This window comes from Epinephelus moara, chromosome 7, assembly GCF_006386435.1.
Source record: "Epinephelus moara isolate mb chromosome 7, YSFRI_EMoa_1.0, whole genome shotgun sequence".
Lineage (NCBI taxonomy): Eukaryota > Metazoa > Chordata > Actinopteri > Perciformes > Serranidae > Epinephelus > Epinephelus moara.
The window spans coordinates 41,203,315-41,228,693 of record NC_065512.1 but is presented as its reverse complement, the minus strand read 5'-3'; the positions used below and the strand labels follow the sequence as shown (position 1 = coordinate 41,228,693).

The following is a 25,379-nucleotide window of genomic DNA, read 5'->3' as shown; positions in this document are numbered from 1 at the left end:
GAAGATGATTCCACAGGAGAGGAGCCTGATAGCTGAAGGCTCTAGCTCCTGATCTACTTTTGGAGACTTTAGGGACCACGAGTAACCCTGCGTTCTCAGAGCGCAGTGTTCTGGTGGGATAATATGGCACTATGAGCTCTCTAAGATATGATGGAGCTTGACCATTTAGAGCTTTATAAGTTAACAGTAGGATTTTAAATTCAAGTTGCGTTTTGGCCGATCGTTTACACGACAGCGGCGTTTTGGGTGCCTGAAAACGCAATGATTTGAAAACGGGTTCCAGAGTGCAACGTTTTGGAAACAGCAGCGTCTCCGTTGCCATGTAAACGTGCAATATGTAGTTCCTCTGAAAACGGACTTTTCGCACATGCGCATTATGGTTCAGGGATCGTTTCAATAACGTCGTCATATAAACGCATAAGTTTTTTAAAACGCAAAGGACAGACTTTTCCGGTTTTACTGAAATCGTTGTCGTATAAACGGCCCCTATATTGACTGTGGCTCTCCACAGGTCGACGGGGCAAAGTGGACATAAAATCTTCTCCTGGAGATTTGAAGCATTTTACAGACAAATGCTTATAAAAAAGTGCAAAACTGCTTCCAAGCATGGCCCTTATCTGGTTACTTTGCTAAATTTGGCACACACACTTTCCTGTGAAACTCCTCAACTTTGAAACCTCACTGTTTCTATTACATTTGCTCTGACTGTAATTTCCTGGTGTTCTTGCACCATATCAGGGTCCGACATTAACGGTTGCCCGAATGCCCGGGGCAAGTAAAAATAGCCGGCGGGCCAGCAGATCCTGCGCAGACATGCACGATCAGGCAAGCAGCACCGACTCGGACACACACACATACCGGACAGCCTCTCAGTCCTTAGCCGCTAACATTAGCTCATGTACAACACAGGTACCACACAGAAACTTTTACAAAGGGTCATAATGTGCTTCTAGTGACTGTCAAATCGGCAGCGAAAGATGTTTTAAATGCGGACACGGATAGCATGCTGCCTGCTCTCATGGGACAAAGATCCTCTGAGAAGAAAGACGGTTCACTCTGCTCTGCCGCCAGGAACAAACTGGGAGGCAAAGATCCTCTCTGCAGAGGGTTCACTTTGCTGCAGGGTTCACCAAAACGTTTTTTTGTTTTTTCTTTTAATAAATTGAACACATATTAAAGAACATACAAGATCCTGTAGAGAATTAATACATATAATACAATACAATAAACATTGTCAAATTAAATGAAGGAAGAGGATTTTTTAAAGGCAAATTAAATATTGGGGATTTATGTAAAAATATACATAGAGACATATAAATAATTATATAATTAAAGATATGTAGGCTATGTTAGGTGAATACTCCTGTCAGTGACCCTGACCACTGGCATTGGCAAAAGAACTGGAGTTGGTCCCCGGACGCTGCACTGCGGCTGCCCACTGCTCCCAGTGTATACAGTAGGATGGGTCAAATGCAGAGGTCAAATGTATGTAATGTGCTGAGAAAGGACAATAAAGAATCTTCTTCTAATAATAATTTCTTAATAACTAGGAGATAACAAAAGAATAAAGAGATTTCAAAGACTTAAAAAATAAGGGACATGAATCAAAACAACAAGAAACGAGATATATCCCCAGTCATGCACACCCAGTTTTAATAAACTCAGTACTGTTTTTCAACACATATATTGTTTTGTCTTCATTCAATGTAGTTAGCACATATTGTTATTGCGCCATTGGTTTTGGCCTTGGTGCCCCACATTTTGGCCATGATGCCCCAATAAATTTGTATTTATCAAAGGCCAAAGTGGCCTTGCCCTAAAAAAATCTTAACTCCATGCCTGTAATCGTGTATTTCCTCTCCTGTTTCTGTCCTCGGAGGGGCCAGTTGCAGTGTGCTGCTTTGTTATGTGCTGCTGCCTCCATTGGCTGAGCGTCTCTGCTGACGTAAGATATGTCATGAGCGAAAATATGCACCACACAGCCAGAAAAAGAACCTCTTAGGCAGGGCAAGTAAGAATTTAGATGGGGCAAGTAGATTTGAGAAGTACTTGCCCGGCAGGGCAAGTAGGAAAAAACCTTAAAGCCACAGTGTGTAGGAATTTCTCCCATCTAACGTTGAAATCATATATTGCATTCAAACGGATAGCGCACTCTAGCGCCTCACTGTTTCAAATGCGTATTGCAACAACGGTAGTCACTGTGTACCAAAAAGCTATGATAACGTTGATGAAACCATGTCATCCGATACTTCATGGAGTATTCACTCAGGCTCCTACACAGACACACGGGACGCAAGTTGACAAGCCCCCTCCTCACCATGCTGGCTGTGTTTACAACGCAGGACTGTTGGGGCGGGTGTAAATCGAAACAAACCAATCACGTCTTGTCCTTTGACAACTGACAAGTGGCTCAACCTCACACACCTCATCCCTCTCCTCACAACACTGTGCCGCTAACAGCTGTTAGCGGCCAGCACCGCTAACAGCTGTTAGCCGCTGTTAGCCGCTGTTAGCCGCTGTTAGCGGCCAGCGCCGCTACTACCCCGGCACTACTGCAGCATAACAAAGTCCCACTCTTTGAGCATAATGCAGGATCATGTATTATGCAGCATCACGGGAGACGGAATCCTTGTCGCCAAGAAGGCGCAAAAGGGAGTCAAAAAGGCAACGTGACCGGCGATTGCATTACCATTCTCCTTCAGCAGCTCGCTCCACCTGGGAAAGGCTACCCCGATGTGGACCCTCATTTTTTTAATTCACCGGTCACGTTGCCTTTTCTATTCCCATTTGTGCTTTCTTGGCGGCGAGGATTCCGTCTCCCATTATGCTGCATACGCATGATCCTGCATTATGCTCAAAGAGTGGGACTTTGTTTCAAATTTGCCGGGGTAGTAGCAAAGCGCCTCTTGCTCCTCTCCTTCAGCTCCTCAGTCATGCAGCGCTGGCCTGGCTCTCAACGAAAACGCCAAAGGCGGGGCTGTATGTCCCTTGCTGGCGGATGTATTCTCAAGATGGCGAAACATTATGGAACCCCACAGACGACTTACCCGCACAATGTACAAGAAAATCCGAAATTCTCCTTTTACGAGAATAAGTCAGATTATTGGTGGAGGTAATAGTACACCAGTGATGACATATTTATGAATGCAGACATCAATTTTTGCCAATAAACAACTGAAAATGTTACACAATGTCCCTTTAACGTCGGACCCTGCATATGAAACCAAATGAGAGTGGGGATAGTAACACAGTGTGGAGCCTATTAAAGCTAGTGATCAGCTATTACGTTTTGACTTGACAAGTTGTCATTTATCATGAGTCGAATCCATCTCAGCAAAACGTATGGCTTCAGGACAGCAGGTTGCAGAGTGTATCTCCCAGCAGCTCAATCGACAGATCTGATCTCCACAACAGCAGAGTGAGAAGGCCAGAGTGTAGTGCAGAGGCAGAGAGGACAGTGGCTTTCATTCTCTGGACTCCTCTGGGGAAATGCAGGAAATTACATCCCAGTGCTCCTCAGTGGGAATGCTGGTGGAGATGGGAAGGTGGTGCTCAGGCTTCAGCAGAAACTAGAGCAGAAAAAAAACAGTCAACCTTATTTAAATAAAACAGTTACCTTGATGATACTGTAGGCATAATGCACACTGTGAATAACTGCATGGGAGACATCATCTGTACTTAAAGTTGTCAGCAGGTCTATTTCCTGTGTTTAAATTGACGTTATTTGTTTCAGCAACAAAAAGGTGCTCCGACTCTGAAATGTTGTCATTAACTTCCTGTCCACACAGGGAGTGGGAGTGTGTCACATTGCACAGATTGACATCTGCTGCTACATTTAAGCACATATCTGACCAGTTTCACAATACAACATACAGCGAGCAGAAACTAAGAGCCTTTGTCTACAGCAGTCTGACAAACATTGACTGCACTAATTAGTGGCACTAATGAGCTCCATCAGTTCTCCGGCACAGTGCCAGGATCAGCTTGTTGTGCTGTAAAAGTTATGGTGATTGGTCACAATGGGTTTGCATTTGTACTTTGCTATGTGTTTATACTATGCCAACCATTACATAGGCCTATTATTGTAAAACAAGCTGATTCCAAATATTATTGATAAAATATATATTACATAGCTGGGGGGAAAGATATGTTTTAATTTATGATGATACATTAGATTTCTGATCAACAAATCAAGTATCAGCTGCTTAAGATATTGTCAGTGAAGAATTCAGCTAACACTCATATCTCAGTTGGCATTGGATCTCTTACATTTTCACCACAGCTACTGCAACACAAAGAGAGCTAGTGGCTAGCTGAAAGCTAGTTAACAGTGAAGGGTACTTTGCACTGAAGGTGGTCTTTTTAATCTAATATCTGTGGTGGTGTCAGGTCACATCACCACCTCATAAACGTGGCCTAAATGTGTTCCCAACTGTGTGAACTGATCAGGACCAACACTTTTTAATGTATTTATTATACCCAGCAATGGCAAGCCGAAGTTAAGAGACAAAACTTGAAATGGAACAAATTAAATCTCTGAAAATTTGATTCTGCATGGCCCACCTAGTCCAACTTTATCATTCTGCATTACTCCAGTACATGACTGTAAATAAATCCTTATGTTTCCCACCTTCTTCAGCTACATTAATATTCACAACGATCTGATAATGAAACACTGACTGCCTTCTCATCCTGGTCAAAAGTCAATGAAATAGTCCTACAGATCCTTACCTAACTTACAGTCTGATACATCTAGTACATGTACACAGTGTGACCTAGTGGGTGTGCGGTGAATGTGTTTATCCATGTTAGTGCTCACGTTGTCTGGGATCTGGTATGGAGGTTGCAGCCACTGTTTGATCCTCCCACGTTGAAAGATGAGGAGGTACGCGATGAACGTAATGAGCAGGACGCTGACAAGCACCACAGCTACTACTGTTTCTGTTAGTTTTGAATCTTTTTCTGGGAAATGTACAGGACACATACACACAGACACACACACAGACACACACAGACACACACAGACACGAGACAGGAATTCCATTACAACTCTTACGATGTTCTGATTTCAGAGGATTTATGAGTTTTAAGACTTAAAAAGCAACTTTGAAAAGAATGAAAGAATTATACTGCAGGAGTGGTTTGAGATATTTACATGGACAATGTGTTAGTTTTTCTTTCTTTTTGCTGTAAATACAAGCTGCTACTAAGTGTACAGAGCCACATGTCAAGCCCACAACAGTGAGTACATCATACTCAAAAGAGAAAGTGGAATTTCCCATGATTTGTTTCTGACTGTGGAACTCAAATATAAGCTAGAATTATTCAGTGTTCCATCATGATGAACATGTAATCAGCTTCACTTTTGTAATAATACAAATCCTCATAACATCTGCATGGATTGTATAAAACTGTTCCTTTCTGGTGCATTCCAGGAAGTAACTAGTTCAGTGTGTTTTCAGTTCATGAAACGTTTTTGTCATCTATAAAAGTCTGGTTCAGCGTTTGGCTGTACAAAAAGACCTTTGAAGAAGTCGTACGTTCACTTCTTCCAATGAGTGCATTTTGTTTTAAGGTTTTCAGCCTAATTTTTGCTAGTGCAAATTAGCAACAGCATTATCCCAGTTAACCATAGCTGTGCACTGTGCTAACCAAGCTAGCAGCTAGTGTTATTGTTAATTCGACCTTTTCGTCCCAATATGGACTTCTGTCTCCAAAAAATCAAGATGATGATTGATAAAAAGCCAAATTCAAGGCTTCAAAACAGGAGTCCAAAAATTGATGGGTGAAGTCACAGTGGCTACAATGATTATTTCATACAGTCTATGGCCACAACCTACTGTACTTCAAGAAATCACTAAGTCAACTGAAATCATCCTTATCATTATACAAACATTGGATGTCCTAATGCTTTTTTTCAGCTGACAAATTTTGGATGTCAATGCTCTGCACTGCACCATGGCAGACTGCATAATCATGCAACAAGGTAATAACTGTTTACTGTGACGGGTGTCATAACCGTATAACTGATTTTCTTACTGCACTCCAACTGAAACCACTGGCTGTCAGGAGGATAGGGAGTCAGATTAGAAACTTGTGTACATTTTGGAAAACAGTCAAAGCCAAAACCAGCAACACAGCCAATTTGGTTCTTTAATGTCTCAACAGTATTTTTGTTCTTTTTGCCTGGTTGAAAAACTTTCTTAACAGCAGCAGCAACTACAAATGAGCCTTACTTGACTCAGGGATGACCTCACACTGGGTACAGGTGGGTGGTCCGACGCTCTCATCGAAGTAGATATACTCCACTTTTGTACAGTAACGCTGTCCCTCCTGCAGCTCACGGATGGTCACTGAGGCGACATCATCTCTATAACTCTGTTGAAGAGTGGAAGGCGTTTGGAAGACATTAACACATAACAGATAAAAGGCCAATATTTCCTCTTCCCTTAAAGGGTAACAGTTTTTGAAATTGGTCCAGTATTGAGCAATATTGATATGATATGATATGATAAACAGGGAGAGCAACAGTCAGGCAAGGAGGTGCTGAGCAAGGCAAAACACTGCATGCAGCTCTACAATGAAATAAATTAAATAAGACTTTACCCATTTTAAATAGCCCAAAAATACATATTAAAGTCATGTTTACATGAGGGAGGTTGGGTGGTGATTACACATTGAACGGACGTCCAAATGGAGTTCTCAAGTACTCATGCCCATCCCTGTTTAGAAGTGTCTCACAACTTTAGGGAAAGGACCCTACAGAGAAATTAAATGTTTCTCCATACCTTTCGCTGAATCAGTCTGTTTGTTAGTTTGTGTAACCAAATCTTGCTAAAAATCTGAAATCCCGAGGGGCTTTTTAACATAGTTGAAATCAGCTAAATAATTAGCCATGACATTGAAAATCTCTCACTAACCTACACTTTTTGTACTCCAATACAACAAACTCTTCCCAGCACTCCTTTCTCCAACTTTCACAAACGTTTTCACCACTTCTTTTTGCAACATTGTGACATTTCAGAATGAAACTAATAAACAGATAATAAACAGACCAGTAAAAAGGTGCTTAGAAACAATAAATTTTTCTGTAGGAACCTTTCCGTAAGGCTTCCAGACACTTAAAATAACAATCGGAGCCTGTCAGTGGCAAAAACAATTTTAATGGACATACAATGAAAATAGGGTCCAGGTTGAAAAATACCAAAGTTTCCTTTTGACACAGCATGTGTGTGATTGTAGGTGTCAGTGGTGAAACAGGCTGCAATGTAACCATTGAGGATATGTTTGCATCATCAATGTTCTTCCACTAAAATTGCTTGTTTGTACCACTGACATGCTCAGATTGTTATTGTAAGTGTCTAAAACTATAATGGAAAGGATCCCTACAGAGATACGTAGATATTAATGTTCAAGAGCAAGATCCTTTTTATTTAACCAGAAAATGCATCAAAATCACATGTGCAAACCCACCAGACCATTTAAATAAACATTAAAATTATTTTAGCCTGTATAGTCAGCTTATTCTAATATCTAAAGAATGGAACCATCCATCAATCTGCTAAATATATGTACAATTAGGGTCAAGTTGGGATATGATGAATTAAAAATTACACCAACTTTAGGAATTGTGGCAGGTCCATACTGAGCCAGATAAGGTGGAAAGTGCATCTTTTCCTCTGCATTTTGGCCTTCTGTCCACACACAGCTGGTATTGCTGACAAACAAAGAACATCATTTGGGGTGCCATGGTGGCCTGGGGTAGAGGGCATTGACCATGAACTGCATGTCTGGCTGGGATCAATTGTTTTAGTCAATACAGCTGTTGACATTAATTTGTAATTTTTAGTTTGTCAACTGACTTTACAATTCACCCTTCGCTAAAGCCCGGCCCCCTTATTTACTGTTGCTAAGTACGACAAACTTTCGGTTTCGGAGCTAGACTGGCATGGCGCTCCCACTGTCGCTAACTGCACTCCCTGGTGAAGTACTCTCAAATTTCTACAATATGCATTTGAAGGATATATTCAGGATGTCAGACTGACACAGCCACAAAATCAAGGTAACACAGTGTGTGCAGATGAACAGTGTTTAGCTTCACCCCCATGCCGCTCCCAGCACCCAGACTGGCAGCTGGACTGTCAAGGGGCTGCGGAAGAAGTCAAACAACATTCATCTGTGCACAATGCGACAACACACAGCTGGTTGAATATCAGCAAATTTTCCCTGCTTCCCTTCACTGGTTCCTGTACAGGAGGGTCGGCCTTTTTTTTCACTGTTATAATCATTAAAAAGCAAAAGCAGCATGTGTATACATTCAGTAGGCTATATCTTCAGTAGCTAGCTAGCTAACCCTACACTGATTTGTCAGCCTGGTAAACAGGTAGCATCTATGAGCCACCATCAAGACAATAGTTATCATTTGGTTATCTGTCATTGTGTATTTGGCTGTATTATAAAACACAGTATACACGTACATAGGCACAAGGTTTAACCAGCTGAGACTCAGCAGAGTGACCTGTCCTGTCTGTCTGTCCCACTGCTGGTCACATGTTAGCTGTGTTCAACACTTTTGTTGTTTGCTGAGCATGACAGGAAGAAGTAGAGATCCGGCTTTTTGTTTAACGTGCAAGGAGATGGGAACAAAACTGACCTGACAATACTGGTGTCAAACACCCGAACAGTATTCCAAAATGAACCAGATTAGTGAGAACATAGTCTTGGATCACGTACAGTACACACTAAACAGGAAGTAACAGCATGTGTATCTTGCTACACTAACAAGGTTTCTCACCTTAAGGGGCTCTCCTTCCTTGCCATAATAAACCCTGTATTTTGCATGGTCTTCATGTTCCAGAATCAAACTGTGGTTTCTACTCAAATGTACAGTCAGGGAGCCGGGCCCTGCAGTCAGACTGAAGTCAGGAGTGCAGGAGTCACCTGGAAGAGTACAACAAATATATTGAGTATTAACTAAATCAACTAAGATTTACGCTATCTGTTCTCTTTCGTTACAGTAGGCGTGAGACCTTGAGTGACCACCACCAACTTTTCAGACCTAAAACACATCGCAAATACCCAAACCTCAACTGACAAATCAATCTAGCACAATGATATGTCAAAGTTATGAAAACTTGCTATGGGTGTTAAGAATTGGACACTTCAAACTATGTGGTTCACACCATGGTTAGGGTGGTTAACACCTAATCTCCAAACCCATTGGCTAGTGGTCTAGGGACAATAAGCCTCTGGGGGCAACAGCGAATAAAGAGATCCAGTGTAGCAAGCAGATATGTATATAAAATATGGAGGCAGATCCAGTAAACAGACAGTAGATGTTATCTGGTCAGAGACTGAAACCACAAATTTCCTGTATTAGTTTGTAGTATTAACCACTCAGACCACTCACAACTGGGTAACATGCTGGATTTTCACAACTGTAGCAATATGAGAGTCTCCTTAGTGCTACATTTAGACGATACCACAGCATCAACACATGCATACATTCAGAGCTTCTTGTGCAAACTACAACATAAACTAAACTGCTGCCAGTAAGAGCACATCGTTATCAGACTGATGCACATGTTAGCTCATAGTTTCTTACCATGTCTGCTACAGGCCTTGACTGGTTTCGAGGTCAGCCCACGTTTCTTCTCTGCTTGTACACGCAGCATAACACAGCCGTGCTCGCCCAAGGCTTTAGTGGAACTGACATCACAGGAATCGGATGATATATGGATGCAGGCTGGTACATCTGTCCACATGCGGCTGTCAAAGCTGTGGACCAGAACAGGAGACTTACATCAGTCCAGAATCTGTCATGATGTCAATAACCATATTTACAATGTGTAACACATTTGCTTACAGATAGATTAAAATGGAAATACAGTTTTTTACTAGCCAAAATACTGTCTGTGAGCTGTCTCCACACACACACATCATCTAAGCAAACATAAAGAGGAAAGGATGATGCAACAATTTCCTGTCATATGACCAGACAACAGGAACCTTTCAGATTTTTTTTCATGCAGGTTATTGATTCACATGTTGCAACAGGTGCCATAACCATCAGAGCTCACCTGCTGTACTGAACGGTGTAGGTGACATCTTCCTCCTTGGAGGCAGGGGTCCATGACAGCAGCCAGTTATCAACACGGATGTTCTGGGGCGGACCTGGTGGTGCCTCAGACCGTACTGGGACAGAAGGGAATGGACATATACAGAGCAGTAAATGAGAAGATGATGTTTGACACTTTATACCAGAATACATGCGAAAGACAAGTCCCTCCAAATCTGACGAAAAAGAATGACAGGGTATTGCAATTTATTGAAATTGAGTGTTGTTTGATGGATTCACTATGCCGATTTTTCCTCAAAGCTCTATATGAATCATATAGCATTACATCATATCCTATCCACCTTATTTTCAAACCAAGGCTATTCAAGAGAAGGCTGAGACGAAGGGTCAAACATGGGGGGATGGCACATGCGCAGTGTAACCTAAGCTGCAGATGCTGGAGGGTGACAGCAGGGGTGCTAGATAAAAAGCGCAGGATCTGTTCAGGCGATCAAGGAGTGCGCTTGGTGCGGTCTGCTTGGACTTTTGGACGGCGGCTGCCTGAAGTTGTCGGAATTGCATCTCTGTCATTCTCACCCACAATGCAGGCCACCAGTGACAGTCCAGTAATAAGCTGTGAAAATGACATGCATGCACATCCCCTTTATTCCATGGTCTAACGCCATCTACTGAGCCTTTGAGGAAGTGCAGAACAGATTTTACTGCGCATGTGCAATCCCCCCATGTTTGACCCCGTAGCCGTTTCTCAATATGCATTCTTGTGCGGACTTGTGTTCTTGTGGACTTGTGACACGTCATCAGTCACAGCCCAAGTACTGTTCCAATTCAAAGTTCACATCTGGCCAAGTTCAGTCCAAATTCCCGGATGTGTTCTCGCCACACCCATTTCACCGGGGATGCATCGGAGCAGACTTGTGTGGACTTCAGACAGCCAGGTATCCCAGCATGCATTTCGCAACAATCATCGGAAAATGACAAGTGAGGGAAAGGCGCACAATTGTAAGCCATAATTACCGATATGTTACTGTTGTTTTGTCACAGAACGTAGTGTTTTCATGCGTAGTTTAAACGTCAGACCCGTGGTCGATGTTTTAATATAGAGCCCAGTTGAATGTGACTGAGGTCCGCTAGATGACAGCGGTGTCAGCGCTCATGTGTTTATGAGCGCTGACACCGCTGTCATCTAGCGGTGTCAGCGCTCATAGATAATAAACGTGTGTATGAGCGCTCAGGCTGCCCCAGAGAGCAGCCTCTCTCGGGTAGTCCTTTTGAAATTCGTGGCTGATATCTCTGTAGTGGTTAAATATGAAATGTAATTCGTTTGGGGTATGTCTAATGGGCAACATTCAGTCTCAGTATAAGATATATTCTTATATTATTAAATGTTGTAACATGTTATTGTTCTTTGCATTCTTTTGCTTATTTAGGCCTATGTGTTTTTACCATTCAATAATGATTTTAAGAATTTATTGTAATTTATTTATTGTATTTAAAGATTAATTGTCTTTATTGTAGTATTTATTCAACAGCATTTTAAATATTGATTATCTGATATGAATTGTATACCTGCATGATGTCTGAAGTGTGGCTGAATAAATTTTTCCTCTTCACATCTGACCTGTTTGATCCCATTTATATTGGTGAGGACAGACTATATGAGAAACTGCTGTCAGTGTAATCCAGTACAGTTCAACAGCACCACAATCTACAACTCAACACTTCAATAAAATGTTAGACTGAATATTAAACTGCTGTTGTTTTTTCTAGGTGTACCAACTGTCAAGTCTCCATAAAAATGTAAACAGAAAGCATAATGATGAGACAAATGCAGTGACGGACAGTGACTAAGTATATTTACTCAAGTAGCTACTGTACTTAAGTACAAATTTGATGTACTTGTACTTTGGGTATTTTCATTTACTTAGAGGGAAATACTGTACATTCTACTCAAGCTACATTTATTTGATAGCTATAGTTACTTTTCAGATAGTTTGTTTTATATGTTGTTTCATATTTACAAGTTGCTGTGTGTTGTTATACATTAGACTAGTACACCAGTGAAAGGTGTTACAATTAGTTCTACCATGACAACATTTAAATGCTGCTTACATGTAGCCTACGTTGATCAATTAATACTCAATACATATTCATGCATATGATGATCACAACACTTGAAATTGGGTCACTCTGCATCATGAGTACTTTTAACTTTTAATTTTAAGTAGTCCTACATTTTGCTGACAATACCCAGATACTTTTACTCAAGTCAGATTTGGTATGCAGCACTTTTACTTGTGACTGACTTTTTGTTCTTTGTTGTGATATTCCTGGGTACTTTGTCCACAACTGGACAAACATATCGAACAGACATGCAAGCATTGCACGTCTCATCCTCATCCTCATTCTCCACTGTCTTTCTGGGATCTGCCTCCTCGGCTGGGCAGCCTCCTCCTCAGCCTGCAGGTACAGCAGTCCTGCTGCAATAACTGCGCCAAGACGCCTTCTCCGATCCGTTATTGATTTTTGATTTCCATCTCGCCAGTGCTCACGATCACAATAACCACCAACTCTCCACAAACTTTTCCCCCCGCACTTGACTTTTGATTATAATCAGAAGCCAGCTGCGGGGAAAAGATTTTAAAAGATATTTTATGAAAATATTTTGGCTATTTATATGTTTTTGTATGTCAGTTATATATGTTGAAACGTTAAAAACATATACATATTAATTTCTTACAATGTCTATGAAAAGACGCAGGGCTGCGTTTATATTGTTTTATTCTAAATGCATGTATACAACACAATACAACAGCCAAGGCGAGCGGAGGTAGTGACATCATCAAGTTCGCTGCTGTTCCAAAAGCAGAAATGACTGTACTCCCGTCCTCCCGTCCTCCCGTCCTCCCGTTCTCGGGAAGTCCGGACTCTCGCGTGGACTTGCCAAGTCCAAACTTGCCAAGTCCACAAGTCCGAACTGCCGAACTTGAGTACTGAGAAACGGCTCGTGTCTCAGCCTTCTCTTGAATAGCCTTGTTTCAAACCAAGACTATTCAAGAGAAGGCTGAGACATGGGGTCAAACATGGGGGGATTGCACATGCGCAGTGTAACTTGAGCTGCAATGCTGGAGGGTGATAGCAGGAGCACTAGATAAAAAGCGCAGGATCCACTCAGGCGATCAAGGAGTGCGCTTGGTGCGGTCTGCTTGGACTTTTGGACGGCGGCTGCCTGAAGTTGTCGGAATTGCATCTCTGTCATTCTCCCCCACAACGCAGGCCACCAGTGACAGTCCAATAATAAGCTGTGAAAATGACATGCATGCACATATCCCAGAACCAACAAAATGGAGCCAGATCAAATACCTCTTGTTTTGCTGTGTGATGTTTCCAGCACAAAGCTCTTCCTCAGACTTTTAGTTCATTTGTTATTTGTGTGGTGACTGTTTGTGTGTGAAAACGCAAAATAAATCATTTTTGTCCTGCAATTGTTCCTGTGTTTTGTGGTGTGTGACATCAAGACAATAATGAAACTGAGAATATTTGAATACTGGAATATGTCAAAATGTGTCAATAAGCTCTTTTTTCAATATCATTTTAATTTGTTTTTCTTCCTTAATAAAGTAGCTAACCTTAACTAATGCCTCTGGTAAATAACTAGGGCTGTTGTCATTGGTTTTGATTCTGAGAATCATCCTTCAGTGTAACACTAGATATTATCACAGTATATTTTGCTGTTAAACCAGAGCACAGATGCCATAATAGTTAAATTCTATTGCAAAAACAAAAACAAAAACATTTTCAAATCATTCATAAATTCCCAAATGTAACCAAAAATACAAACTGACCATGAAACAAACATCCCCCTTATTCTGCGGTCTCACGCCATCTACTGAGCCTTTGAGGAAGTGCAGACCAGATTTTACTGCACATGTGCAATCCCCCCATGTTTGACCCCGTCAAAGATACTGTATTATAACAAGATGGCCCACCTACAATATACCCCCATTGTATGAAATGGTATACATTTCCGGTCTCCTAAGTAGGCGTTGTCCCCCGTAGCCCAATCAAAGACGATGGAGAACCGCCAATCAAAGACGAGTATCCCCAACCTCGCTTGGTTATCGTAGATTAGCTGGGCTAACCGTTAGCCGTTAGCGGTGTCTGTAATAGATAATAACTCATTAAACGGTCCGTGAAAAAAATATTTTTTCCAGCGGATATCTTAGTTACAACATGATTGAGCTAGCAAAGCAGTTTTGTGCTGCTATCTGTGGTATTTATTCAGTTTTGGGAAATCACGATGTCTAGAAAGCATCAGTTGCTGCAGCTGACAGGGACAGCTAACACTAGCAGCAAAGTTAACATCAGGACGTCATCTGTTAAAAGCCTCCTGTTGTCGGATACGACATGAAACTACTCCAGTTAGCTCAATCATGTTGTAACTAAGACATCTGCTAGAAAAAAAATATTTTTTTAATCCAGTATCTTTGGTGAAACTGCACTGATTTCAGCACCAGAGAGGAGCTATCTGTTGCCAGATCTCGCGAGAGTGTGTTGTTGAGACAGAGACAGGTCTTGAACAAAGTAAATTTTCTCCTGATTTGTCCGTGTGAAATTTGCCATTTTGGTGTCGGAATGTTCTGAAGATATGTGGCTTGTGATAAATGGGTCCAATATTTACTTTTGTGACTATGGGGCGAAAGAATCGGCCATAATCTGTAATCACGTTCATTTCTCCCACTGAAGTCAATGGACTCAGTACCTGCTGTTAGTCTCCTAAAGGGGCATGGTGGTCGCGAACCCCATGTGACACTGATACAGGAAACTGACTCGCAGTGGACCGTCTTGGTTTATCCACTGTCTTTGACCCCGTGTCTCAGCCTTCTCTTGAATAGCCTTGTTTCAAACACGGAAGTAAATAGTGATCAACTTCCGTGTTTTTGTGCGTGACTTCCGGTCAGCCGCTTTCCCTCACGCTTTCCCTTACCGGTGTTCCGGATTTTGTCGCGACCCTGTTAACTGGCGACCTTCAGCCGAATGCGTCTATGGTTGTTGTAGTGACAACAGCTGTTTTCAACCAGGAAGAGAACACGTAGCTGTCCTCGCGAAGGCCTCTTCACTCAATTTTTCATAACAATATCAAAACATAGCCGACCTGATCCGTCTTTGGACTCTTGTTGGAGGAACCCAGTCACGGACCGACACTCAGTCGTGGTTTGAATCACACTTGTTATGTCGGAATGTTGAAAACAGGAAGAGGCCAAGTTGCTTTTCCTGTAGGCTAAATCTAACTCCTATCTGGAATAAATTTTCTAAATAGGCCTACACAGTTTCGTCTCTGGTGCCTGCCTAAATAAACATGTGCCATATTAAAGAACCGTTCAGCCCCGTGAAATGTAAAAAAGAATATTTTCACGGGATTCGAACCCGCTTCATAATGGGAAAATAAATTATAGGCGCACAATTAACGGGGTGCGCCACTATTACAACACCATGTCATTGACAGATCCAATAAAAATCCGACAACATACAGCCAGCTATACCTTCAAATTGGGAGGCAGCCAGATCAACTTGTGACCACACTGTCCATGCACTGAGGAACATTTTACAATCTCACTGCTTTCCAATACAAAAACCAGCGGTTTAAACCTACTTAATTCATAAGCCTAACATTTATTGTTGTGCTACAGGTCGATAAAGCCAATATTCATATACTCACGTGGAAATACTTTATTTTAAATTAAGCAATAAAGCAGCAGCTGTATAATAGATTTATCTCTAAGATAAATTATCTATTTATGTTGTAGCATTAAGGCGATTAAAAGCATACAAATATGACAAACACTAGGCTGTAGGGCTGTCAAAATTGCTCAAAAATGACGTCCGAATATTCCTTCTAAAAATAACTCATAGGTTCGAACCATTCGAATTTTTTTTTTCTTCGCATTATGTCCACAAGAGGGCAAACTAATACAAGGAAACATACTTGTATATGTATTAATACAAGGAAACATAACTACTTGTAGGTATTTTTATTTCAACATAAACGTCTTTGAAAACATTTACATACCTACACATTAAAACACATAAAACAATTATCTATAACATTACGTTATAAACAACCGTGGACCTCTCGCTCACCCCCCTCTCTGACCCGTCAGGCCACACCGCTCACGGAAGCGCTGCAAAGAGCCTCGAGGCGCCGAGAAGCGAAACCAGTTTTCTTTCAGCGCCCATGTTAACCGATTGTGTCATCCACACCGGCTGCGCTGCGCTGCGCAGCTCCGTGGCCGGCTCTGGTCTATTTTCTGCGCGAGCCGATGTGTCAAGCCGGGTGACGGAGACAACAGCTGGGAGCAGAACCGCTTGTCGACCAGCTTAGAGAAATACGCGTCTGATGTGAACGGAAGTGCTCCGGCTCGTGCGAGAATTTCGGTGTGCGGCGCTTTGCAGCACCTCCATGGACGGTGTGGCCTCAGTGCAGCGGCCCAGGCCAACGCCCACTTGCAAAGAGGACAGCTGTGGTGATGTTTTTTTCCCCTCCACAATCGAATATCAATTTTCACATTCGAAGGTCCATTTTTTTTCCAAATTCAAATTTAAATTCGAATTTAGAATATTCGTTGACAGCCCTAGTAGGCTATGTGGTATGAAAGAGTACCGAGGTGAAGTTAGTTTGACGTTGGATATTCGGATATTCATTTTGGGTTCAACAGTGATTTCCACCTCCCTCTCATAAGCAGAAAATGGCCTTCGCGAGGACAGCTACGTGTTCTCTTCCTGGTTGAAAACAGCTGTTGTCACTACGACAACCATAGACGCATTCGGCTGAAGGTCGCCAGTTGACAGGGTCGCGAGTAAATCCAGAACACCGGAGCTAACGGTGCAAGCTAATTTTTTTTCAATTTTCAATTGTTTATGTTAGTCAATCAGTTAGTTAGTTAATTAGTTAGTCTGTGTATTTTATATAGATAACTGTGCCCACGTTTCCGTTATCCGGTAATTGCCGGTAAAAATAATTCCCTCTAAACGCGAATAAATCGCACGTCAATCAAAAACTATGAACCAAACAGCGCAGTCTATCCCGAGTGAGACAAACTGCTTGATCCCCCTCTCCAGTGTACCAGCAGACAACCTGCAGAACCGAATCAGTGAAAAAACACACCGGGATACACAGCCTCTCTACCTGAGCAGCTGAAGCTGCGGCTCGCACCCTCGACACACAGACACACAGACGGTGCGTCTGCATGCCAGCAAACGTGTGCGCAACTGTGAGAAATAAATATGTGAGGTATACGCTGCTTTTCTGTCTCTTTTTTCCCTTTTCTTTCTTTCTTTCTTTCTTTCTGTCAGCGACATACACTCCTAACACAGGACGGGTTGTTTTTATTGACTTTTAGTGTTTTTAGTGATTATTAAGCCATAGTGATGCGCGGATCGGCTCTGATAGCACCCGAATCAGCATGTACGCATCAACCATTTTTTCACGGACCGGTTATTGAGTTATTATCTACGATAACCATGTTATTAATTACACACACAGAAATAGTAATGTTTGTTCAATCATTGTGTTTATAGACTTTACAAACATCAGATTAGTCTAAACGGTGATATAGTAACGTGAAAATGTGATATATATATATATATGTGTGTATGTATGTATGTATGTATGTATGTATGTACATAGCTAAACTCAACAAGGTAAACAACAAGCCGATTCCCATTTACACAGTGGTCAAGAGCAGTGTTGCCAAGTCCGCTTATTATAAGCGACTTTGGGCTTGTTTTTCTGTAAAGTCGCTTACAAATATTGGTAGTCGCGGGTCGCGTTTTTTTTGGGCTTGTCTCTAAAGCGTAGTTGCTTATTTGGGCTTGTTCCCAGCTCTATAATAAGTTGTCAAGCAGATATTTTCGATATGTTATTTAAACGTAGAATAGTTTGTCTTGCCTGTTCCCTCTGTCCCTCCCCTTTCCCCATACACACAGGAGAGCAGAGTTTTTTCCCCACCCGCATCCTGCTTCTAATTGGCTCTGACCCTGATGGCAACGAGTACTAGCCAATCAGAGGCAGAGCAGGTTAATGTGTTTTTTTCTGGTTAGGAAAACATCAGTCCTGTAACTAAAAGAAAAAAGTTAGATGAGTGCATTAAAAGCAATAATAAAGAATTGTGAATTCAGGATGATATTTATTTGTGTGTGCAAATTTTAATTATCAGAGGTTTACTGTGTATATAATGTACTTGGTACATCAGTCTATATTTGATATCCCATCTGTTTTCTAATGTTAAATAAGGTGGTTTAACTCCCTCTTGTGGTTATTGTCCTGAAGCTCAGGGGGGAGAAAAATAAATAAACTGTGTACCCTGGGTACAGTTTTGGAAAACTGCGCACAGTTTACTAATCTGTCCACATAGATGTAAATTGACAATCTGTACCCACAGTTTAAAATCCGTCCTCGCGGACTGTAAAACCGTGTACACAGTTTATTTAATTTTCTCTCCCCGGAACCTTGGGGGGCTCCGTGGAAAAAGTCGCTTGTTTTGGGCTTGTTTTCACTAGTCTGGGGCCGTTAGTGGCCGTTTTGGTAAGGAAACGGAACCAGGGCGAGTGAGACAGGATCCGGAATTCGATGGATGTGCCTTTCCGTAAAAATAAAAGCACCAAGCTAATAAAAATGCGGTGAAAAGTTTGATTTAAAGAATATAATTTACAAGAAAAGCCCCAAGCCATTAAGTTAATCGATTTGCTTACACCCCTCATCACCCCAAATCGATGGTGCGCCAGAATTTAAAGTTTTACTATGGTGAACACTTTTAGTTTGGTGAATTTGGTGAATACCGCATCCGCTCCCTAGACCGGAACCAGAATCCAGACAAAATTCATAGTGAATAGACGAGCCTGGTGACGTGAGGCTAGTTTTCACAGGCCTGGTTGCTTATTTGTCACGCGAGATCTGGCAACACTGGTCAAGAGTGCTGGACCGGAAGTGTCGCACAAAAAAAAAGGAAGCTGGCTGCGTTCTGTTGTGCCTCCGTGTTTCCGTGAAAAATAAGGTGGATACATGCTCAACACTGTCGACGCGAAAGGAGCCTTTAAAGAGTGATTTTTTAAATTTAGTCTGGTACCTTAATAAACACAGACAGGCTGCGTTATAGAGGCCTTGTGTGTGGGTTTTAGCGAACGTTGGCATGGGTTACATGAGGACACCTCAGTTTAATTTCTGACTCTCTCTCTCTCTCTCTCACTCTCTCTCACACTCACACTCACACTCTCTCACTCACACACACACACACACACACACACACACACACACACACACACGGGATGTTGCCTCACAACAAGCACAGAGAAGTAGGTTAGCTGTAACACGAAACCCTAACTGCTAAGTTAATGCTAACTAATTACCTTGGACGACGACTAGAAAGCACAGGACACCGAAAAGCATCGCGGCAGCGTCATTTCATAGGGTGCGACGAGTCCCCGAGCACATCTGTCTCCACAGCAGCCATAATCTGTTCAACAACTAGAATAATGATCGAAACTAGATGGCAATACTTCCTCAAAGTCTGGGACTAACGACAGTCTGGGAAGCTACTGACGGTAATTCTCCTTATAACACACTTCCTGAAACGCCCCTTAAAGGAAACCAGTGCCGTGCCGTAGAATCGAACAAGGGCTCTGAAGTAAACAAAAAAACAAATTAAAAATATAATTGTTACACCCACTACAGGTCTCTAGCATAAGTGATGACAGGAAATGATGTAAGGAAGAAAGTCTTTTTATCACAGAAATTTGACAAATGATCGTATCTTCTCCCACCTCACCCTACTCAGGATTTGTCCCGCAGGCAATCACTTACAGAGTAGGGGTTAAGTTCCCACATCACACCAATGCACACTGCAATCTGTAAGTCTTGCACTTGAAGTACTAACACATTTCCAAATTTCCATATGTGATAATCTTCACTGCAAAACAGCTCAACCACAGCACACCTGAAGCCTGCCCTGAGGGGTGGAAAGTAACGAGTTACATTTACTCTCGTTACTGTAATTGAGTAGTTTTTTTGTGTACTTGTACTTTTTTGAGTAATTTTTAAAATCAGTAATTTTACTTTTACTTAAGTACATATTGTTGGAAGTAATTTACTTCACTACATTTTAAATAGCTTCCGTTACAAAGTAAAAAAAAAAAATAGATGAACTTGCACTGCGTCTGCATGCCAGTAACCGTCCGTCTGATTGGCTCTGGACAACTGCAGCGCCAGAAGGTCAGAAACGTCAAGACGTTGGTGCCAGTGCCACAGAGGAGCTAACGTTAGCTAAAAGAGGATGGAGACGGATGGAGACGAGTGTGTGGTTGGAGACAAGTGTGTCGATGGAGAAGGGTCGAATTTGGGACACAGAGACACGCACGGAGAACGTAAGGCCAATCCCTGGCTATACTTAAAGGACTTTTTTGAGTTCAAGTCCGCGAATGAGAACAATTTCATCATGCAATGTAAACTTTGTATGCCGAAAGAGACGCAGCTATCCACCTACAAAAACTCTGCTTCCAACCTGCACAAGCATGTACAGGTAAGATAACCTCACGTGAAGCTAAATAATGTTAACGTTACATGCAATTAATCATGGATCCATGCAATTAATAACTTTACTCAATCATGGTATGCTAACGTCAGTGTTAGCAGCTAGCTTTATAGTGCTAGTTAACGTTAGCTTACTTGGTAGTAAAGCTAGTAAGCTTCATTTTAAACAATCAAATTTGACTCATTCCTCAATTTCACACAAAATTATGCTATTGCTATAATATGCGTTGAAATTGCTTATGAGTGTATTAACACATTGAAAAATGCACCAAAAAGTTATTAAGTTTTGGCTAATAAAAAATCTTCTAGTGTTGTTCTAATATTGGGTCTCTTTAAAATTAAATTAAAGAGTGTGGTCTAGACCTGCTCTATGTGTAAAGTGCCTTGAGATGACTGTTGTGATTTGGCGCTATATAAATAAAGATTGATTGATTGATTGATTGATTGATTGATATATTGGTGAATGTTTTTCATTCAGTAATCTTATATGCTGGATAAAACCAGGTGATCTGGGACCACACTTAAAGTCTGCCAGTGACCCATCCATGATATAGTCTACTCTTTCTACATGACACTTTGAAAAATATGAATGAATCTGTTAATATAAAAAACATTTTAACTGTATGTTTAATGAAAACATGGTATTGATTATTTATATAACGATGTTTGTTTTTTGTTCACAGAGGAAACATCCATCAAAGATGAAAGTATACACTGACCTCGTGGCAGCACGGAAGCGGACCCTGGAACCAGAAAAAACCCAAAGCAAGCAAGCAAAAATATCTGACTTGGTGGCAGTGGGTGGAACCAAATGTGTGCCACAAGCAAAAGTTGACAAGGTTCTGATTAACTTCATTTGTGAAGGCCTTCATCCATTTGCTGTGGTTGAACAACCTGCTTTTAAAGAACTTGTATCAACACTGAATCCTCAATGCAAGATCATTTCCAGACCCACTCTCCGGGCCAGAATACAGGCAGCTTCCACTCAAATGAAGAAGGCTGTGGTGTCACACCTCAGTGGAGTCAGTTATGTTGCAGCTACCACCGATTATTGGACAGCACACCAGAGAAGTTTCATAGGGGTCACCTGTCATTGGAAAGATGAAGAAACGTTTGAAAGAAGATCCGTTGTACTTGCATGCCAGAGGTTGAGGGGGTCCCACACGTTCGATGTGCTAGCAGGTGCCCTTGATGACGTTCACTGTCAGTACGGGTTAAGGGGAAAAGTTGTAAGAACCACAACGGACAGCGGGTCAAATTTTATCAAAGCATTCAGCGTGTTTGGGGAGCACAGCCCGTCCACGGAAGCCGAGTCAGACTCTTCTGAAGAAGAGCCCAAAGTCACCCATCAAGACACATTCAACATCCTGGAAGAAAACAACGGTCTTGAATACCAACTGCCTCCTCATCAAAGGTTCACCTGTTAAACTTAATCGCCACAACAGATGCTGCCAAGGCAGAAGAACAGAATGATACATACAAACGGCTATCACGTGCAGCCTTTGGGAAATGCCAAGGACTGTGGAACAAAACAGGTCGGTCACACATGGCTGCAGAAACTGTGGAAGAAGAATGCAACCTCCAGTTCATACGGCCAAATCAAACACGGTGGGACTCCACATACATGGCTGTGGAGAGGATCATACAAATTATACACGAGAAGGGAGAGGGTGCCATCAGAAATGTCTGAGAAATTCAAGGTGAAAATGTGAGTACTCCTGAAATGGAATACATTATGTAAGCACTATTCACAGTTTGAAATAATGACTCTCTCACACATTCTCCATTACATTTTCAATTACAACTTTTTCCATAAAACACAGGGGGTGAATAGTACATAAATACACACACATTGAGCATACAGTCTGAATAGAACATGAGTGGATTTATTTGATATCATAAAAATGACCACAAAGTATCAATATTATCAGTAGTACTAGTGAGATGGGTAAATAAAGCATCTGATTGCTGGTAATCCTTAGTACAGAGTGGTTTGGCTTTGGTGTGTTGACTTGAATTTCTGACATTTTGTGAATTTTGGTTGTGGCAAACTTCTAATTTAAAACATAGTATTTATCTGTTTATATTTGCTTTATGTCATATAGGCTGAGTCCGGCTGAAATCGCCTTCTTGACCCAGTACTGCACCGTGATGAAGCCTGTGACGAAGACATTAAACATCCTTCAGTCAGAGACGAACACACACATGGGATGGCTGCTGCCAGTGATCTTCCAGTTAGAAGCAAAACTCGGACGACTGGAAGTATCCTGCAAGTTGTGCCTACCACTAATCAGAGCCATTCAAGTTGGTGTCCAGAAGCGCTTTGGTGGGATGATGGGAGACCCTGAACTGATAGCTGCAGCGATCTTTCTGACAAAATTCAAGACCACTTGGACTGAGAAAGCCAACATCATAGAAGCAGGTATGATTTTCATCACTTATTATTATTAAAGGTATCATTTGGATTATTGATGGGGGATGTATAAACTACATATAGTCAGTGTATCACCTACTGTAGATGCTGGTCACCTCACACAAAGTTTGGAGAAGAGGAGTCTCCACTTCTTCAGCATAGAAGCAAAGCAGTGTACTGCTGTGCACAGGGCCAGCAGCAAAACATTTTTGCCACCTTTAAGAAGGCTTAGTCCAATATCATATATGCAACAAAATAATGAGCCTGTTTACATGAATGTAGAAAATGTTTTGGTTTTTGTAATGGCAACATTATGATGAATTAAGTTGCCACATAAATGAAAGCCTAAATGTCTGATATATTCTATGTGTTTTGTGTGTATTTGTCACTTAACACAGGTTTGGCCTATGTGAAGCACCACATTGAGCACATGACAGAGGATGAGATGGAGCATGTCGGCCACTCATCAGATGAGGACGATTTCTTCTCATCACTGAAGTCCAAAAAGTCAAAAGGCACAAGTGAGCTAGATGGGTTCCTTGCCTGTGTTTCAGACAAAATTGACCTACTGAACTCTTTTCCTCTCATCAAAAAGCTCTCTCTCAAACTCAACACTGGCCTGCCTGCTTCTGCTGCTTGTGAGCGCCTCTTCAGCTGTGCTGGACTGCTTTTCACTGCAAACCGAGCTAGAATGAACTCTACTAACTTTGAAAACCAGCTCCTGCTCAAACTAAATAGCAAGTTCATTGAGTAATTAAAATGAGGAACTAAAGCAGAGCAGGAGGAGAAAGAAACGGTGTAAAAAGTGCTTCGAAAAATCAGTCAAAAATCCTAGAAGAAGAAAGAATTGACTTTCACTTGGAGATGGTTCATCCAGAGATCTGTGATTTTTAGACTTGAGGTTCGACTGAGTGTTTCTGGAGTGTTTTCCAGATGTTTTCCATATGTTTCTGTTGGTTATCAGTGAAAAGACACAGAGCCGACGACTTTCACTTCAACTGAGTTTTGTTAACATTTATTTTCATATGTGGGATAATCTTGTTCTGCTTTTATGTCTTGAAAAGCTAAAGACAGTTTCCTGTTGATTTTCTGTTCTTATACAGTGAGATGTGAATGAAAGCTCAGGCATGAATCAAGTCATGATTATTTTGCAAAATTTTGATTTATTTGTGCAGTTTTTGATACATGTGTATCTCTGTACACCTGAATATGCAACAGGTGCGTCGGTGCAACTTGAAAACAATGATACTATTTCTGATTATTATTTCTGACTCACCTGATAGTGCCGAGTCCTGAAAACCAGCTCCTGTTCAAACTAAAAAGCAAGTTCATTGAGTAATTAAGGAGGAACTGTAATCTGGATCTATCTGTGATCTATGTGTTTTCTTTAATAAAAAAGTGAGTTTGAGCTTTGTGTATGTTTTTGTACTTTTTTATTGCATGGGGAGAGATTATACCCCCCTTAAGAAGTAACTAAGTAACTTTTACTCTGAGTACATTTTAAATGAGCTACTTTTTACTTTTACTTGAGTAGATTTTTACACCAGTACTTTTACTTTTACTTAAGTAAAATTTCATCGAGGTAACAGTACTTTTACTTGAGTAGATTTTTTTGGTACTCTTTCCACCCCTGCCCGTTGCACAAAAGTAGGATTCAGACATCCAGGATAAATGACTGAGCTGGGTTCAACGAATGAAGTCATGAACGAAGGTGCCTGCTCACACATTGTCTGTACTGTTTTAGCAGTCAAAAAAAACAACAACCCACAAGCAAGGCACGGGTGGTGGGTCACCATCAGCTGACCTCACCCCAGCAGAGGACATAGCCTTGGCACAAAACAAAGGCAGGCCTGTGTTGGAGGGGATCCCTGGGGGGACAGACACAAACATATGTCCCTCCCAAGATGCCACCCGCTTCAAACAAGGTACATTCTTCCATCTCTACATGGGACATAACCACATTCATATCGAATCCATTTGGACTATCTGACTTTAGTTTGCCTTGCAGTTTCTGGCAGCACTGTCACAATGTTGGAGACACCAACACCAACACACATCATGGCTGTGTCAAGAATGTCACTCTATTTATGAGGTTGTGATGATGAGATTTTGTACTGACAGGTGAATTCTCTGGTGAGTTGCTGGGGGACAGGGGGTATGCCTGCCAGCCTTTTCTCCTCACACCATACACAGACCCTCAGGAAGCACAGCAGGCCTATAATCATGCCCATGCCAGGACAAGGGCCAGGATCGAAATGACCTTTGGCCCTCCTGAAGGCATGCTTTCACTGTCTTCACCACTTAAG

General features: G+C 41.6%; 2 protein-coding genes across 3 annotated transcripts; one reads left to right on the top strand and one right to left on the bottom strand.

Annotated features, from left to right (window-relative positions):
- Nucleotides 1-1,636: 1,636 nt before the first annotated feature.
- On the bottom strand, nt 1,637-19,663 carry ifngr2 (interferon gamma receptor 2). Its single transcript, XM_050048374.1, has 7 exons — nt 19,481-19,663; nt 10,080-10,194; nt 9,605-9,777; nt 8,795-8,940; nt 6,237-6,378; nt 4,820-4,962; nt 1,637-3,569 (listed from the first exon to the last, which is right to left on the bottom strand). The coding sequence occupies exons 1-7, from the start codon at nt 19,518-19,520 to the stop codon at nt 3,465-3,467; spliced, it is 864 nt and encodes a 287-aa protein (XP_049904331.1). The 5' UTR covers nt 19,521-19,663; the 3' UTR covers nt 1,637-3,464.
- Nucleotides 19,664-19,894: 231 nt separating this feature from the next.
- Nucleotides 19,895-24,704, top strand: LOC126392753 (uncharacterized). Of its 2 annotated transcripts, none has more exons than XR_007570210.1 (4): nt 19,895-20,649; nt 21,344-22,368; nt 22,766-23,082; nt 23,472-24,699. XR_007570210.1 is itself a non-coding variant. In XM_050048359.1 (4 exons), exons 2-4 carry the CDS (start codon nt 22,106-22,108, stop codon nt 23,825-23,827), a joined length of 936 nt encoding a protein of 311 aa, XP_049904316.1. In that variant the 5' UTR covers nt 19,895-20,649; nt 21,344-22,105; the 3' UTR covers nt 23,828-24,704. The 2 variants fall into 2 exon arrangements, 1 of the variants encoding a protein (XP_049904316.1); XM_050048359.1 differs by having other exon boundaries at nt 23,472-24,704.
- Nucleotides 24,705-25,379: the final 675 nt, after the last annotated feature.